The following is a 16,666-nucleotide window of genomic DNA, read 5'->3' as shown; positions in this document are numbered from 1 at the left end:
AATTCACCCTGGTCGTCCTGGAAGGGGGATTACCACTTGTGAGATCCCTTCTCAAGGTTTCTCTTTTTCCTCACGCTGAGGTTTTGAGTTGTTCCTTGCCCGCATGTTGGTTTAAGATCAGGTCATTGTGTCATTGTAATCCTGTGCAGTCCTTTGAGACATTTTTGTGATTAAGGGCTATATAATTAAATTTGACTTGACTTGACAAACCCTGCACTCCATGTCTGCTTCTTTTTTTGGCAGTGCCATTTTGGGAAAGGTGCAATGACTGATAACCTGTTTTCTTGTGTTAAAGAGTGAAGAAAGTTTGATGATTTATTTTTAATAAGACACATGTTGAAAATGGTTTCCTGGTATTAACCCGAATGGCAGCTCTTTTACACATCTACTGCCCCAAGCTGCAGGAAGGAGTATTTAGTTTGTATTTATTAAAAAAATCATAACTTTTGATAGAAATGAGTTTCTTTTTTTGACACACACATGTACTCCGGAACTGATGGTTCGATCGGGCTGTGGGCCGTGGGGACGGTAGGGACGGGTGGGAGGATTTATAAACAGCCGTGAAATTTGGAAACAGTCGGCTGAAGGACTTTGGTCAAAGGTGGCACGCGACTACAAGGTTTGGGATATCGCAGTGAAATGTCACTAAGTATGTAATACAGTATTTTAGACGCGGTAGGACACATCTAATAAATGATAACGTCTTTAATACGCCCCCGCAAGGCGACGTGAAGGTCACCGGTGTGGCCACACAGCTCAGAACATGGCGAAAGAGCAAAAGAAGGGACCATAAAAACCTGACAGCTGGACACACTGAAATAGCCGTCGCCTCCCCTCCTGAGTGTTGTTGGATTTCTCGACCATTCTAGCTTACTTTATTCCAAAAAAACGTTTTCCATCACCACCCTAAACAAGCGTGCAAAACGGTCCAAATATATATCTTGCTACTTTTTTTGACGAGGATTCGTTGAACTATTGTGACAACTTAGGCCAGTCTCTTAGAATTACAATGTAAATATTTTTGTCAATCAATCAGGGCAGTTTTTTCTCTTCCCTGGACTTTGGCTAATTTTGTTTCATACGATGACAAAAAAGACCAGTCAATTCGATTATCTTTTAAATGAGTCCAAACATAGTACTAAAATGCTCATAAATAACTTTTAACAATGTAGATTCATTTTATAATTTATGCAGTGTTCAATTTCAACTCTTTGACCACCACAGGTAGCTGTCAATGTCAAACATATCACAGGATAGCAGCAAATGACAATTAAAATCGATTTCATGTATATTTTCTGTATTTAAAATATCAACTTTTAAGGTAAAAAATAAGTTACAAATACAAAAAGGAAAACACTTAAACTTGGTAATATTTTTTGCCAATGGGGTAGGAGTATTTGACCGTCTCGAACATAAGGGGTCTTAAAGGGAGAGTGCATATTATTTGACCACTGCATGTTGCTGTATTGTGTTGAGTGATAAATGCAAAATAGTACAAGGAAGAATACAAACTATTTTTTGCCCAGCCTTTTGCAAAATTTCGTTTTTTATGTGGTACCCTTAGGAGCAAGCTGGCTGACATTTGTGTAATAAACTAATTAGTAACCAAAAAAAAGTAGCTCTCAGCTTTAAAAAGGTTGGTGAACACTGGGGTATAACAAAACAAAAACATTTTTTTTACATTTGAATAGTTGAAATGAGATTTCAGGACCTTTTCACTCAAAACTACTCAAGTCTATCAAGTTTTCACCCAGCGCGGCATGGCCGCCTCGTCCGTTTCTCGACCAGTCGGCAATCAGGTCCTTGACTTCCTTTCCGAATTCCTCGTGCAATTTACTGAATTCCTCCTGGGCGCCCGAACGCACCGCAGTCCAATCTTCGGAGGGCGTAGCCGGGCCGTTGATCGGGGTCACGTTAGCGGTCCTCTTCCGCCACGGTTTGGGGGAGCGCTTGATGGCAGATTTGAGGCTGATGGGCGGAGTTCGTAGCGCGGCGCTGGGGCCTGCGGGCCCCGGGGCCCCTACAGGTTGTCTGGTCAACGTGGACAACTTGGGGCTCGGTTGCAGGAGCGAATTCGGGGCTCCCCCGTTGGCTGGATCGCTGAACAAGGCGTCTAATGTTTCTTAAGGGACAACGAAAGAAGAAAACGTTTAATGACCAAGTTCAAGTCTCCATGAGACATTGCTGAAAGGGACAGTGTGCAATATTTGACCACTAGATGGTATTGTATCGTCTAATGCACAGGTGTCAAACAGGCCAGATCAGGCCCGCTAAGGGATTGAATCCGGCCCGCGAGACAACAACCAGAGAAGCGCAAGAGAAAAACAAGCTGCAGGTTGAAATATGTCAACTTGATGTTGCCAAAGCCAGGTGCCTCTCACAAAGACTCTGTACTTGTATTTATTTCTCTCTCTCTCTCTTTTCCACCCCTTTTCTCCAACTCTCTGTCTCTTTCACTCTCCGTGTCTCTCTTTTTTTCTTCCTTTGTTGCTCTTTGTCTCCTTCTCTCTCTGTGTCTTTTTAAACTTATTTTACTCGAATTTCCTTTTTTCATTTTCTCTCTTTTCTCTTTCTCTCTTCCTACCCTTTGTGCTTTCTTTTCTCTTTTTTCCCCCACTGTCTTTCTAATTCTCTTTGGCTTTCTTTCTTCCTCTCCCTTTCTTTCCCCCTCTCTCATGACTTCTCTTTTGTTTCTCGCGCTCTCTCCCTCTCTCTCTTTCTTTCTCCTGCCCTCTCTCCTTTTCCCTCCCTCTTTTTCTTATTTCTTTATCTCATTTTTTCTTTCTCTTTGATCTACTAGTCCGGCCCCTGACAGAATGTTTGTTCTATCGTGTGGCCCCCGAGTTACAATGAGTTTGACACCGCTCGTCTAATGCAAACCAAATAAACACAGCGTGGCAGCAAGATGACAGACAAACATGGGGGCGACTACTAGGTTTGGATTCTGCTGTGTAAAAGAAATGCAATTTTATCAACCTATGAATATTTATAAAGATGAACATTAAAATGATAGTTTATGTACCGGTATTTTTACCAATTATTCAAATCACATTTTTTACAGAAAAATTTTGGACAACTAGAAAGCACTAAATATTACACAATGTCTCTTTAATTAAAATGTGTTCAGTTTTGTTTGTTTTTATTTGACATTGACATATTGTGATAAAAGTCTATACAAATAAATGTGACTTGACTAATCAAATCAATGATTATTTTTATGTTTTTGTACCACTTGGAGTTACTAATTATTCCACACAGTCCCTATAAAAGGACAGTATGTAATATACAACAAGAAGATGTCGCTGTACGGTGTCGTGCAACCGAAAACGAGTGCTACAAAGCACAAGGAAGAATGCAAATACATGCCGTGTAAAAAACTGAGCACACAAAACCTAAATATATAATGTATATGAAGTTTATTCTTTTATGTATGCATTTTGTCATTTATTTTTTGGTATATTTATCTTGTGTTTTATGTTGTCGTATTTTTTCAATTATTTTGTCATTTATTTCTTTCGGTATTTTACCATTCATTAATTCCCGTATTTATTTTGTTTATTTGTCAGTTATTTTAGTCATATGTTGATTTCTGAATATTTTTTGTCGTGTATTTTATCATTTATTTCGGTAATGAAAACCAACAGAAAATAATATACAAAACAAAAAATTTAAGTTTGTGTAAAATAACTTTTTTTTAAAACATAAAAATGTATGCACCTTATCCAAAGATTATATTATGTTTGGACTTATTGTAAATAAAAATAAAGAAAGGGCAATCAATTTTATTTTATATGTAGCTAAATGCTTTATCCACAAAAAAATCTATGTAAACCCTATTTTCAAAATTCTGTCAACAAATTTGTTTTTGGGTTAAATATTTAAATATAATAAATATGCAAATGATATACAAGAATCTTCCCCTTGTGTTGAGTTAAACATGTCATCTTTATTATTTTCCTTTTTACTTTATTTTATTTTCAGGTTTTTTTTTCCAAAATTTCTGCAGAACTTTGTTTCATTGAAAATTCTTAACGTTGCAGTGTTTGACTAATACCATAATGTTTAGAAATGATGTTCAATGAAAAAAGCATTAAAAAAAATGAAGATAGTTGGTCTTGAGGCGCCTTCTCCCCAACCAAATTAGCACTACAACCCTCAAGGAAATTGGGTGCACTTATTCAAATTGCTTTAACGTGCTTGGTGGCTCGTAAATCATGTGACATGATGAATCGATGATCAAATAAGTTGCCTACAATTTGTTGTTTCGGCCCTAATGGCAACAATTTCAAGCATTTACAAGCACATCAAGCACTTTTTAATCCATGAAAACATCACTTTAAAATCCAAATAATTCCCAGGATTTCAAGCACCCGTACGAACCCTGTTGATACTCGAAGCAAAATAGTAATCGGCAGGTGTGCCTCACCTTTGTACTTCTTCTCCAGGTCCATCACGAGCAAGGACAAGTAGCTGTGGTTGGCCGAGAGCAGGGCCTTTAACCAGCTCTCTTGACCCGCCTGGTCCTCGGCGGCAAACTTGTACGGGCGAAGGCCCGCGTCACTCCACACCAAGGAAAAAGCAAACTGCTCCTCGGACTCGCAGAGTTGGACAGTGCAGCCCTCCAAAACGATGACTCCCACCGGGTCGCGGTCATCCGGGTGGTCCTTGTAGAAGAGGAGGTTACCCTTCAGAACAAACCAGCGTTTGTGATAGGAAGGTCTGATGTCACCCTATGGGACAATGCGGGCAGTTAGTCTCGTGCAACGGGAAATGTAGACGTTTGAACGTTGCAGATTTGAATTAAATTTCGTGTTTGCAGAATTCTACGTCGTTAGTCATTCGTTTAGTTAGACAGTAATCCCTTGGTTATCTCAGTTAATGGGGACCAGAACCCCCCTGTGGAAAGTGAAAATCCGCAATGTATCGTCACCCCTTCATAAGACGACCCAAGGATCAAACCTAACAAGAGATGAAGTCCTCACCGACTGTGTATACTATAGCGACAAACTAACGGATGTACAAATAAAGTAATTCAGTTCGTTGTGGGCTTGTAGCTCAATGGTTAGGGTGCCAGCCCAGTAGATCAGAGGACATGAGTTCAATTCTCATCAAGACCGATCATCTCTGAACTGAGATCAGGAATTAACACAATAGTGTAAGAGTATCATTTGTAAAATAACTTAAAAACATTATAACTCTAAAGAACCTACAGGCGTGTATATTTTAGAGATTTATTGCGAAATACTCGCAATTATCTGTGGCCTTGTAGCTCAATGGGTAGAGCGCTGGTCTCGTAAACCAGAGGTTATGAGTTCAATTCTCATCAAGGCCTATTGTCTTCAAATGGAGATCATCAATTGGTACCAAAATGCAAGAAAGTCATTGGACATTTTATTTCTCCAAAGTGTACCTCTAAAGAAACTGTAGGTGTACATCCAGAGAAGACCATTATGAGAGGGAATCAAGATTAGAGGATCTCCACATTTGTGTATGCTTTGGTTTGCCATGTATATTTTAGAGATTTTCTGCAAATCTTCCTAGTTATCTGTGGCCTTGTAGCTCAATGGTCAGAGCGCTGGTCTAGTAAACCAGAGGTTATGAGTTCAATTCTCATCAAGGCCTATTGTCTTCAAGTGGCGGTCATCAGTTGGTACCAAAATGCAAGACTGTTATATTGGACAATTTATTTATTCATGGTGTACCTCTAGAGAAACTGTAGGTGTACATCCAGAAACGACAATTATAAAGGGGAATTAAGATTAGAGGATCACGGCATTTGTGTGTAATTTGGTTTGCCATGTATATTTAAGAGATTTGTTGCAAATATTCCAAGTTTTCTGTGGCCTTGTAGCTCAACGGTCAGAGCGCTGGTCTAGCAAACCAGAGGTTATGAGTTCAATTCCCATCAAGGCCTATTTTCTTTAAGTGGAGGTCATCAATTAATACCAAGTTGCAGGAATGTCATTGGATATTTCATTTCTCCATAGTACACCTCTACAGAGACTGTAGGTGTACATCCAGAGAGGACCATTATGAGGGGGAATTAAGTTTGGAGGATTTCGGCAAGCAAGTTTAATTTGGTTTTAAATGTCTATTTAACAAATTTAACGCAGAGATTCCTAGCTTTCAGAGGCCTTGTAGCTCAATGGTCAGAGAGCTGGTCTAGTAAACCAGAGGTTATGAGTTCAATTCTCATCAAGGCCTATCTTTTTCAAGTGGAGGTCATCAATTGATGCAAGAATGTAATTAGACATTTTGTTTATCCATAGTGTACCTCCAAAGAAACTGTAAGTGTACATCCAGAGAAGACCATTATGAGAGGGAATCAAGATTAGAGGATCTCCACATTTGTGTATAATTTGGTTTGCCATGTATATTTTAGAGATTTTCTGCAAATCTTCCTAGTTATCTGTGGCCTTGTAGCTCAATGGTCAGAGCGCTGGTCTAGTAAACCAGAGGTTATGAGTTCAATTCTCATCAAGGCCTATTGTCTTCAAGTTGAGGTCATCAATTGGTACCAAAATGCAAGAATGTAATTGGACATTTTATTTCTCCAAAGTGTACATCTAAAGAAACTGTAGGTGTAGATCCAGTGAAGACCATTATGAGGGGGAATTAAGATTAGAGGATCTCCACATTTGAAATGAAATGTTTATTGAAGGTATTGTTGGATACATTAATCAAAACATGACACAAAAAGAAAACTAATGCTGAGAGTGAGCATGGCCAAATATGGTCACCTTACGCCCCCTCCCCTAAGGAAATTTGACAGATCTGTTTCTGCCAACCCTTGCTTAAAGGTTTGCACCGTATTTGCACTAATAACCCGGTCAGGCAAAAAATTCCAAATTTTTGGTATCCTGAAAGAAATAAAGTTTCCATGCAAGTTGCTGGTAGGTCTAGGCACCCGTAACTTATATCTGTGACCACGTAAACCATCAACACGACAGAACTCAAAAAAATGATCAAAAGGCACATCGATCATTCCATGCAGTACTTTGAACACAAAAATTAAATCAAATCGAATTCTACGGAGCTCCAAAAAGTCCAAGTTCAGTCTTTGTAGTCTTTCCGGATATGACAAGCTGTGCATCCCAGGTATCCGCTTCGTATACCGTCGTTGAACTCCTTCCAGTAGGTTAATGTCCTTGAGTAAGTAAGGGTTCCACACAACGCTGTTATATTCTAACCCGGGTCTAACATAAACGCAAAACATTCGAACTAAGAATGCTGGGTTCTTGTTGTAAAAGTTTTTGTAAATGTTTGATGCTATGTTATTGGCTTTGTTGGTAATTTTGGCGATATGCGTGATAAACTTTAAGTTTGAAGTAAGAGTGACACCCAGATCCTTATGTTCAGTAACAACATGCAAATCATGATCATTAATGTTATACAGCGGAGCAGAACCATGTAAAAACGACTGTGCTAAGCATTTATGAGATGATAATTGCAGTTGCCACTTTTCGGACCAAAGAAAAACTGATTTAATGTCATTTTGGAGAGAATCAATTGTTCCAGTAACCTGGGTTTTTGGTAAGAAAGCCGACAGTTTAGCATCATCGGCAAAAACTGAGATGTCACTACTTTGAATGGCCTCAGGTAGGTCGTTCACAAAAAACAGAAATAATAATGGTCCTAGTACTGAGCCCTGCGGTACCCCACTACAAACTTCCGACCACGCTGAAAGAACATCATCAATTTTTACGCATTGTTTACGATTTGACAAATATGCTGTTATCCATTCAAGCAGTTTTCCCCTAATACCATAGCATTTCAGTTTTTGTAAAAGCTTGTTATGAGACACTTTATCAAAAGCCTTGCAAAAGTCTAAGTAAACAACATGACCAGCCATTGTGAACAAAAAACATACTGGTAATATTATTCAAATGAGCTATTAAGTTAGTCATGGTAGAATGTCCGGACCTAAACCCATGTTGTTTAAACGTAAAAAGATTGTGCTCCTGTATAAATTTCCATATGGCATCTGAGATAATTTTCTCAAACACTTTACAGACGCAGCTAGTCAAGCTAACTGGTCTATAGTTGGCTGCACTTGTTGTGCTCCCCCCTTTAAAAATCGGTATGACAATAGCACTAAGCCAGTCCTCAGGCAGCTGTGAATCCTCAAAAGATCTAGAGAACAGGTAAAATAATGGTTCACATAAAAAGTCAGCTAGCTTTTTAAGCAAGAAATTTGGAATTTTGTCAGGGCCGGCTGAAAATTTGCTGGGAAGTTTTGTCAAGTATCTATGAATTAACTCCTTTGAAAGTTCCACAGAATTTAGAACAGCTGAAGTTCTGCTGGGAAAGTCGGGTGAAACACCATTGTCACGACCAAAAACACTGGCATACTGATCATTTAATATACGGACATTGTCAGCATTATCTGTAGCAACGGTACCGTCAGATGCCTTCAGGTTGGGAATAGATGCCCTAGAAATTAGTTTACGGTTGATGTATGAAAATAATTTACGAGTACTATTAGCCCCTAAAACTTTATTTTCCTCAGCCACCCTTTCCCGCCTGATGGCCCTCCGCAGTTCCCTTGAAGCATCTTGATAACTTTCCAAGTATGCCAACTGATCACGTTTATAAAGCTTGTGAATAAACTGCTTTCGCCTATGCAATTCAGCTATATCACGGTTGACGTGAGGTGTAACAGCAACTGAGGGTACGTATACAGATATCAAAGTGTAAACAACAGATTTAAATATTGCCCTCATTTCTTCAATATTCCCACAATTATCAAATAAGAGGTACCAGTTGACACTAGACAGAAAGTATCTCATGCCATGTAGATCACAGTCTTTAAAATTTATGTAGTTCTGAGCAGCGGTGTCTTTTTTAAGAGCCAGGTTAAGTTGGAAAGTAACAGAATCGTGATCACTGGTAGAGTAACTCGGCCCAACGTCAATGTTTTTAATCAGATATCTGTCAGTGGAAAACACAAGGTCTAATACGTTGGACCCCCTGGTTGGTTTATTGACATGCTGAAAGAAACCTGCATTTGAAACCAAGTTTTTGAACATTGAAGTTAGATTAGTATCATAATTTTGAAGAAAACTGTGGTGAAGGTCAGGAAAGTTAAAATCACCCATAAGTAGAATTTGCAATTTAGTATCAAAAATAGAATTCAGATGTTCGAACATAGCGACGTTGGCCTGAAAAGAGCTCAGACCAGAGCGATATACAAGCACTATTCTCAGCTTCACCCCAGAAATAAGAACATCACATCTCAATAACTCAATTCTATCGAATTGATAATTAGCGACAGAAAACACAGTTATACCATGAGAAACCATGAGCAAAACTCCTCCATGTTGGGCATTTTTACGGTCAGTTCTAATGGTCTGATATTTCTCTATAGTTGGCCCTGTGTCACCAGCGGCGTACCAAGTTTCTGTAACTGCCAAAATATCAGGGGTGTAGAAATTGATGTACGAGACCAAGTCATTTGTGTCTAATTTGGTTTGTCATGTATATTTTAGAGATTTATTGCAAATCTTCTTAGGTCTCTGTAGCCTTGTAGCTCAATGGTCAGAGCGCTGGTCTCGTAAACCAAAGGTTATGAGTTCAATTCTCATCAAGGCCTACTGTCTTCAAGATGAGGTCATCAATTGGTACTTGAAGGCCGGAATGTCATTAGACATTTTATTTTTTGATATTGTACTTCTAAAGAAACTGTAGGTGTACATCCAGAGAAGACCATTATGAGGGGGAATTAGGTTTGGAGGATTTCCACAAGCATGTTTAATTTGGTTTTAAATGTCTATTTTACAAATTTAATGCAGAAAATCTGACATTTCAGTGGTCTTGTAGCTCAATGGTCAGAGCGCTGGTCTAGTAAACCAGAGGTTATGAGTTCAATTCTCATCAAGGCCTATTGTCTTCAAGTGGAGGTCATCAATTGGTACTAAAAAGCAGGAATTTCAATGGACATTTCATTTTTTGATAGTGTACCTCTAAAGAAACTGTAGGTGTACATCCAGAGAAGACCATTATGAGGGGGAATTAAGATTAGAGGATCTCCACATTTGTGTCTAATTTGGTTTCCCATGTATATTTTAGAGATTTATCGCAAATCTTCCTAGTTATCTGTGGCCTTGTAGCTCAATGGTCAGAGCGCTGGTCTAGTAAACTAGAGGTTATGAGTTCAATTCTCATCAAGGCCTAATGTCTTCAAGTGGAGGTCATCAATTGGTACCAAAATGCAAGCATGTCATTGGACATTTTATTTCTCCAAAGTGTACATCTAAAGAAACTGTAGGTGTACATCCAGTGAAGACCATTATGAGGGGGAATTAAGATTAGAGGCTCTCCACATTTGTGTCTAATTTGGTTTGCCATGTATATTTTAGAGATTTATTGCAATTCTTCCTAGCTATCTGTGGCCTTGTAGCTCAATGGTCAGAGCGCTGGTCTAGTAAACCAGAGGTTATGAGTTTAATTCTCATCAAGGCCTATCATCTTTATGCTGAGGTCATCAACCATTTATATGATATAAGAATGTCATTGAAAACATACCTTTGAAATTCTATCTCTGACGAATCAATAAGTGCACATCCAGAGAAGATCAATTTGAGGAGAACAAAAATATGATGGGCAGATCTCCACATAGTGGTGTCTTGGTTTTCCATGCATTTTTAAAAATAATTTTATTGCAGATATTCTAGGCTTTCTTTGGCCTTGTAGCTCAATGGTAAGAGTGCTGGGCTAGTAAACCAGCGGTTGTGAGTTCGACTCTCATCAAGGCTCTAAATAGAGGATTCAAAGTAGTCCTGTATTGTAAAAATAGAATCATATTTCTCTTTAGGGTACTATAACTTTATAGAAATTATAGATGCTCTCAAAATCTTTACTATGAGGGGAAGAAAAAATAGTTTACAGGATCTTTACATACAATTTGAGAAACTTGGTTGTTTATGTATGTTTTAGAGTTTTATTTCAGATACAGAAAATTTTCTGTGGCCTTGTAGCTCAATTGTAAGAGTGATGGTCAAGTAAACCAAAACCAGAGATTGTAAATTTAGTTCTCACCAAAACATTCTGTCCCATTTCATGGGAAATAAATCTGGCTTTGGGGAGATACAGACTCGACAGGTGTGGCTTAATGAAGTTGTTAGCCTGGGAATAACAAAAGGCCGGACCTGCAGCTATTGCTACCTTCTCTCCCGATGCCACCTCAGTCGCCACCTGGATACAGTAACAATCCACGAAGCACCGGCTAGTGATCACCAGAGTCCGATTTAATTGATGAATTTATTTTCAATGCATTGAGCTGCTAAAAGTTAGCTGTCTTGAGAAAGAAAAAGAGAGAAAGGGAGAAAGAGACAGAGAGAAAGAAAGTGAAAAAGAGAAAGACCTAGAGAAAGACAGAGGGAAATAAATTAAGGTGATCAAGGAAAAGAAAGATATACAAAGGGAGAAAGAGAAAAAAAAGAGAAAAATGAAATGAAATTAAATGATCTGCATTTATATAGTGCGTCTCAAGTCAATGACTTCCCAAAGCACTTTACAATGTGCTCCACAATTCCCAATAGCGGCCTTGTATAGCAGCCATGTAAGACGCTAACCTGCTTATTGGGGGCATTAGGGGTTCAGTCTCTTACCCAAGGACACTTCGACATGTAACACGGACAAGCCGGGATTCGAACTGGGATCCCTTGATCGCTTTTGGTATAATAAAGTCAAACTTGAGATAACAAGTCAAAAAGAGAAAAGAGAAAGTGAAAGCGATAAAAGAGAGACATAGAAAGAGACGGAGAGAAAGAGAAGAGAAGACAAAAGGGAGGAGGAGAGAAAAAAAAGACTCAGAGGGAGAGAGAAAGAGATAAAGAGCGAGGGAAAGGGAGAAATGAGACACAGAGAGAGGAAGACAAAGAAAGAGTAAAAAAATGAACAAGTTAGAGAGAGACAGCATGATTGGCACCACTGCTATAGCAGTTTTTATGACCAAAATGAACACATTAGAAGAAATCTAAATGGACAAAACGTTTACCTTTTTGTAGAGATAACCTTCTTTGTCCACCGGCGAGTTGCAAGATTCAAAATAAGAAACGACTTTCTCATCTATCTTCATTTCATCACTGGACCTGTCGAAACACGAACGAGCATTACAAAACTTTCGAGAAAAAAAAGAGAAATACACAGGCTGTGAAACCGGAATTTACTCTTTTCCGTTTTTCAACGAGTGTTTCCCCATTTATTTAATGTTCTTTGGGGTTGTTGTTTTTTCACAAAAGAGACAATTTAGACTGTTCATTTTGAAACAAAATGATGACTTTGACCGTTGTTAAGAAACATCGCCATTTCGACGCTTTGTCAAAAAGGCGAGTTTCCTAGGCACACGAAGAACAACTTAAAAACTATTTAGAATGTGGGTGAACGTTAATTTATCAGCGTTCTGATAACAATACACAATTTTAGAGTCTTGTTTTTAAAAAGTTTATTGGAAATTTTTTACCGATACTCACCTGTGTGAAGCACGAAAGTGTCTGTTTTGCCAGGAGGCGTGTGTTAATCACTTCCGGGTTGTACCTTTGCTAATAACATTGTTATTATTGGTTTTAGTTTTTATTATTATTTTATATTTTCTTAAATATTTTTTTTTGTTCCGGGTTGTAACTACTGAGTTGATAACATGAGCGAATTCAAATTCAATAAAAAGACAAATACAGTAATTGAACATTTCGTGTAGATACTGTATACCTCTGAGGAAACCATAGGTGCACATCCAGAAAAGACCATTATGAGGGGGGAATTAGTGTGTTTAATTTTGGTTTCCGTAAATTTTAGAGATTTATTACAGATATTTGGGTTTTTCTGTGGTCTTGTAGCTCAATGGTCAGAGCGCTGGTCTAGTAAACCAGAGGTTATGAGTTCAATTCTCATCAAGGCCTATTGTGTTGAGGTCTTCAATGAATCCAAAGGAACTATAGGTTTCGAGAAGGTCACTGTGATAGGGATAATAATTAGAATGGAGGATCTCCATTTACATATTATCTTGGTTTCCCACGAATATTTTAGCTCTATTTAAGATATTTGAATTTTTCTGTGGCCTTGTAGCTTAATGGTTAGAGCGCTGGTCTAGTAAACTAGAGATTATGATTTCAATTCTTATCAAGGCCTATTGTCTTCAAGCTGGAGGTCATCAATTGGTACCGAAATGCATGATTATCTGCATAGTATATCTCTAAAGAAAATGTAGGTGCATAGACACAGTATTTTATTAAGAAGGCAGCAGAAATAGGATGAGAAGGTCTACGCACATGTTTAACTTCCATTTATATTTTAGAGATTTATTGCAAATCTTCCTAGTTATCTGTGGCCTTGTAGCTCAATGGTCAGAGCGCTGGTCTAGTAAACCAGAAGTTATGAGTTCAATTCTCATCAAGGCCTATTGTCTTCAAATGGAGATCATCAATTGGTACCAGAATGCAAGGATGTCACCAGACATTTTGTTTCTGCATAGTGTACCTCTAAAGAAACTGTCGGTGTCCATCCAGAGAAGACCGTTATAAGGGGAAATTAAGATTGGAGGATTTCCACAAGCATCTTTAATTTGGTTGTAAATGTCTATTTTACATATTTAATGCAGAAAATCCCAGATTTCAGTGGTCTTATAGCTCAATGGTCAGAGCGCTGGTCTAGTAAACCAGTGTTTGTGAGTTCAATTCTCATCAAGGCTTGTGGTCTTCAACCTAGAGGTTATCATTTGGTACTAAAATGCAAGAATATCTTTGGACATTACATTCCTCCATAGTGTTCCTCTTATTAAACTGTAGGTGTGCATCCAAAGAAGACGATCATGAGGGGGAATTAAGATTAGAGGATTTCCACATATTTATTAAGACTTTGGTTTTCCATTTATATTTTAGAGGTTTATTGCAGATATCCTAGTCATTCTGTGGCCTTGTAGCTCTTGTTTTTTCCATGTATATTTTAGCTATATTGCAGATATTCAAAGTTTTCTGTGGCCTTGTAGCTCAATGGTTAGAGCGCTGGTCTAGTAAACCAGAGGTTATGAGTTCAATTCTCATCAAGGCCTAATTTCTTCAAATGGAGGTCATCAAATAGTACCAAAATGCTCATTGGACGCGTCGTTTCTTCATAATGTCCCTCTAAAGAAACTGTAGGTGTCCATCCAGAGAAGACCATTATGAGGGGGATTTAAGATTGGAGGATTTAAATGTCTATTTTACAAAATTTAATGCAGAAATTTCTAAATTTCAGTGGCCTTGTTGCTCAATGGTCAGAGCGCTGGTCCTGTAAACTAGAGGTTGTGAGTTCAATTCTCATCAAGGCCTTTTGTCTGTTATTGTTACATCATTTTATCTAATAATTATCTTTAATTCGGTATAACTTTAAGGAAATTATAGGTGCACATTTAGAGAAGTTCATCAAGAGGGGAACAAAAATTAGATTGGAGGATCTTTGGATAAAAATGAACCAACTTGGTTTTCTTTGTATACTTTAGGACTTTATGACAGATATTTTTGATTTTTTTTCTTGAGGTCTTGTGGCTCAATGTTTGACTCACTGGTCCAGGAAACAACAAGTTATGAGTATTGCAGATAATGGGAATGACACAAATGCCTTGTATTGATAATAATTTATTGTAAAATCGTGGAATATATGCATTGTTAAGGCCTTCTGTCCTTCCATTTTGTAATGAACAACACTATGCATGTTCAAAACTATGAGTCGTGCAAACACTGGAGGATCTTTACACATAGAGAAAATTATCTTTTATTGTATGTATAGACTGGTTGCAGACATAGGTTTTTTTTGTGGCCCCGAAGAATCCAGAGGTTGTGAGTTTAATTTTTACCAAGGCCTACTGTTTACAAAGTAGATTCCCCTAACTGTATGAGGATAGTAGAAGTCAGTATATTTTTAACGGAAATGTACGTGCATATTAACAGCACTTATCTAATGTTTTTGTGGTCTTATTACATACACTTAAAGAAATTTTATGGCTTTGTCGCTCAGTGGTTGAACACTGGTCTTGTAAGCCAGAGATAGTGAACTCAATTTTCACTGAGGCCTCAATCATGAACAAAAAAACACAAAATGAATCAATTAACAAGAACAATATTTGAAAAATATTGTACAAAAAAGCGTTGATATGGATCATTGTTTCTATTAGTTTAATTTCTATTTCGCATTTTCTATTATAAATCATGAGAGTATTGCAGGTATTGGGCCGGGAATAGCACTAATGCCTTGTATTGATTGTAAATCATCGTAATTTCTTGTTAAATCAACACAAACTTCAATTCAAATCACCTGACTCCAATTTGTGACCTTTCCCAATCACCACTCATCCAAACAATTTGCGCGCTCATTTCTGCATAAAAAGTTCTCAGCAGCCGGCATTTCACTCAGCAGTGGATTTATTTCTAACACACAAATCACTACATCTCTGCACGCTTCTCCTTCCAAAAACCGACTCTCCTCCTTCTTCCAAATTGCTCAGCAAAGCATCTCCTCCGCCACTTGGCTGAGTCCCATTGGTCTCCCGTTCCCGGAAGAATGGCACGTCAACCTCCTCTGTCTCGGCCCCCAGACAGCTGGTCACCTCCCACTGCCTGAGAGCTGTCCCACGTGATCTACTCGAGAAAACTTTTGCACAAAACACAGAGAGTCCAACAGACACACGCAAATTCAAACTTCCATATTCCTTTAGTAAGATCCTGGAATATATGCATCTTTAAGTATTTGGGTGTTCATAAAAGCAGTGCCCGCGTCCCTGTGTCCTAGACGCATCTTTTTTGCTGGGGACGCATAGTCTCAAATCAACGTGCGTCTCCGAGACGCAACTTTTTTGACACCAAATTGTCATTATTACCCGATTACTTTTTTTTTTAACAAAGATTTACCGCACTCCAAACCTTTCGTCAGACAGATCCGCCATTGTTGTTTTGGTCTCGTGCCGATCTCGGCAAATGAGATCTCGTCGCTTCGAGATGACGTCATTGTTTTGGCGGTTGTCGAGTGAAAGAGAAGTATGCCTCCGTAAAAAACAGTTGGTATTAGGTGAAAATCAACAAAAAATTGGTCATTTCTTTAGTGTCGGTAATAAGTCGAAACATAACACAGAAAGTGGTAACAACGGCAATAATTCCGGCACGAAAAAACAGAAATTCTTCGGAAGACCGCAAAGGCAAGGAAAACACATGTTTTGAAGCGAACAAGTCGACAAAAGATAATAAACAAAAGAATACTAACAAGAAAAGGACTTTTCTGCCAAAATGGACTCGATTATATTCCTGGTGACGCTCTGAGGAGGATGATAATGGAGGCTACATGTTCTGTGATGCGTGCACCCAGCGTGACAAAAAAACTGGATTGCATAAATCATTTCGCAATACGAACTTTCAGAAAAGCACATCGGATCGGCACAACGACAATGAAAACCACAAATTAGCTATGGAAATTCCGTTGCTGCAATTAGACCTTGAGAAGGCATTACAACTGTGGCGGGACAGCAAACCACGAAGAATATATGAACTGAAATATCTGAAGTGATTAAAACTACATGAATATATAGACTAATATTTCAGCAATATTATTTTGTATAATGTACAATATTTTTGTGAACTGAAAAATCTGAAGTGATAACTGCTTTGTATTACCAATTAAGTGTGATGATTAAAACTGAATG

The 16,666-nt window shown here is 38.3% G+C and overlaps 1 protein-coding gene and 15 non-coding genes across 16 annotated transcripts; 15 read left to right on the top strand and 1 right to left on the bottom strand.

The window, feature by feature from the left end:
- Nucleotides 1-1,512: 1,512 nt before the first annotated feature.
- Nucleotides 1,513-12,508, bottom strand: pheta2 (PH domain containing endocytic trafficking adaptor 2). The gene is made up of 4 exons (XM_088322921.1): nucleotides 12,474-12,508; nucleotides 11,999-12,092; nucleotides 4,427-4,730; nucleotides 1,513-2,122 (listed from the first exon to the last, which is right to left on the bottom strand). Exons 2-4 carry the CDS (start codon nucleotides 12,077-12,079, stop codon nucleotides 1,716-1,718), a joined length of 792 nt encoding a protein of 263 aa, XP_088179047.1. The 5' UTR covers nucleotides 12,080-12,092; nucleotides 12,474-12,508; the 3' UTR covers nucleotides 1,513-1,715.
- Nucleotides 5,260-5,332, top strand: trnat-cgu (transfer RNA threonine (anticodon CGU)). The gene has a single exon. It is a non-coding gene; the product is annotated as a tRNA-Thr (tRNA).
- Nucleotides 5,550-5,622, top strand: trnat-agu (transfer RNA threonine (anticodon AGU)). Its single transcript has one exon. It is a non-coding gene; the product is annotated as a tRNA-Thr (tRNA).
- Nucleotides 5,842-5,914, top strand: trnaa-agc (transfer RNA alanine (anticodon AGC)). Its single transcript has one exon. It is a non-coding gene; the product is annotated as a tRNA-Ala (tRNA).
- trnat-agu (transfer RNA threonine (anticodon AGU)) lies at nucleotides 6,132-6,204 on the top strand. Its single transcript has one exon. It is a non-coding gene; the product is annotated as a tRNA-Thr (tRNA).
- trnat-agu (transfer RNA threonine (anticodon AGU)) lies at nucleotides 6,414-6,486 on the top strand. The gene has a single exon. It is a non-coding gene; the product is annotated as a tRNA-Thr (tRNA).
- trnat-cgu (transfer RNA threonine (anticodon CGU)) lies at nucleotides 9,520-9,592 on the top strand. The gene has a single exon. It is a non-coding gene; the product is annotated as a tRNA-Thr (tRNA).
- Nucleotides 9,810-9,882, top strand: trnat-agu (transfer RNA threonine (anticodon AGU)). The gene has a single exon. It is a non-coding gene; the product is annotated as a tRNA-Thr (tRNA).
- trnat-agu (transfer RNA threonine (anticodon AGU)) lies at nucleotides 10,100-10,172 on the top strand. Its single transcript has one exon. It is a non-coding gene; the product is annotated as a tRNA-Thr (tRNA).
- On the top strand, nucleotides 10,390-10,462 carry trnat-agu (transfer RNA threonine (anticodon AGU)). The gene has a single exon. It is a non-coding gene; the product is annotated as a tRNA-Thr (tRNA).
- Nucleotides 10,683-10,755, top strand: trnat-agu (transfer RNA threonine (anticodon AGU)). The gene has a single exon. It is a non-coding gene; the product is annotated as a tRNA-Thr (tRNA).
- A 318-nt stretch (nucleotides 12,509-12,826) lies between the features above and the next one.
- trnat-agu (transfer RNA threonine (anticodon AGU)) lies at nucleotides 12,827-12,899 on the top strand. The gene has a single exon. It is a non-coding gene; the product is annotated as a tRNA-Thr (tRNA).
- Nucleotides 12,900-13,325: 426 nt separating this feature from the next.
- Nucleotides 13,326-13,398, top strand: trnat-agu (transfer RNA threonine (anticodon AGU)). Its single transcript has one exon. It is a non-coding gene; the product is annotated as a tRNA-Thr (tRNA).
- A 217-nt stretch (nucleotides 13,399-13,615) lies between these two features.
- On the top strand, nucleotides 13,616-13,688 carry trnat-agu (transfer RNA threonine (anticodon AGU)). The gene has a single exon. It is a non-coding gene; the product is annotated as a tRNA-Thr (tRNA).
- A 286-nt stretch (nucleotides 13,689-13,974) lies between these two features.
- On the top strand, nucleotides 13,975-14,047 carry trnat-agu (transfer RNA threonine (anticodon AGU)). The gene has a single exon. It is a non-coding gene; the product is annotated as a tRNA-Thr (tRNA).
- A 186-nt stretch (nucleotides 14,048-14,233) lies between these two features.
- trnat-ugu (transfer RNA threonine (anticodon UGU)) lies at nucleotides 14,234-14,306 on the top strand. Its single transcript has one exon. It is a non-coding gene; the product is annotated as a tRNA-Thr (tRNA).
- Nucleotides 14,307-16,666: the final 2,360 nt, after the last annotated feature.

The sequence above is a fragment of the Urocampus carinirostris genome, chromosome 19 (genome assembly GCF_059441175.1).
Source record: "Urocampus carinirostris isolate Australia breed hairy pipefish chromosome 19, RoL_Ucar_1.0, whole genome shotgun sequence".
Lineage (NCBI taxonomy): Eukaryota > Metazoa > Chordata > Actinopteri > Syngnathiformes > Syngnathidae > Urocampus > Urocampus carinirostris.
This window is presented reverse-complemented; position numbering and strand designations above follow the sequence as displayed.

What these genes read in the sequence shown, in the direction of transcription:
- pheta2 (XM_088322921.1), bottom strand. Translation starts at nt 12,079, where the DNA reads ATGAAGATAGATGAGAAAGTCGTTTCTTATTTTGAATCTTGCAACTCG. An exon ending in AAGGTTATCTCTACAAAAAG is followed by an intron (nt 4,731 to 11,998) that starts GTAAACGTTTTG and finishes ATTGTCCCATAG; the next exon opens with GGTGACATCAGACCTTCCTA. An exon ending in CCTGGAGAAGAAGTACAAAG is followed by an intron (nt 2,123 to 4,426) that starts GTGAGGCACACC and finishes TTGTCCCTTAAG; the next exon opens with AAACATTAGACGCCTTGTTC.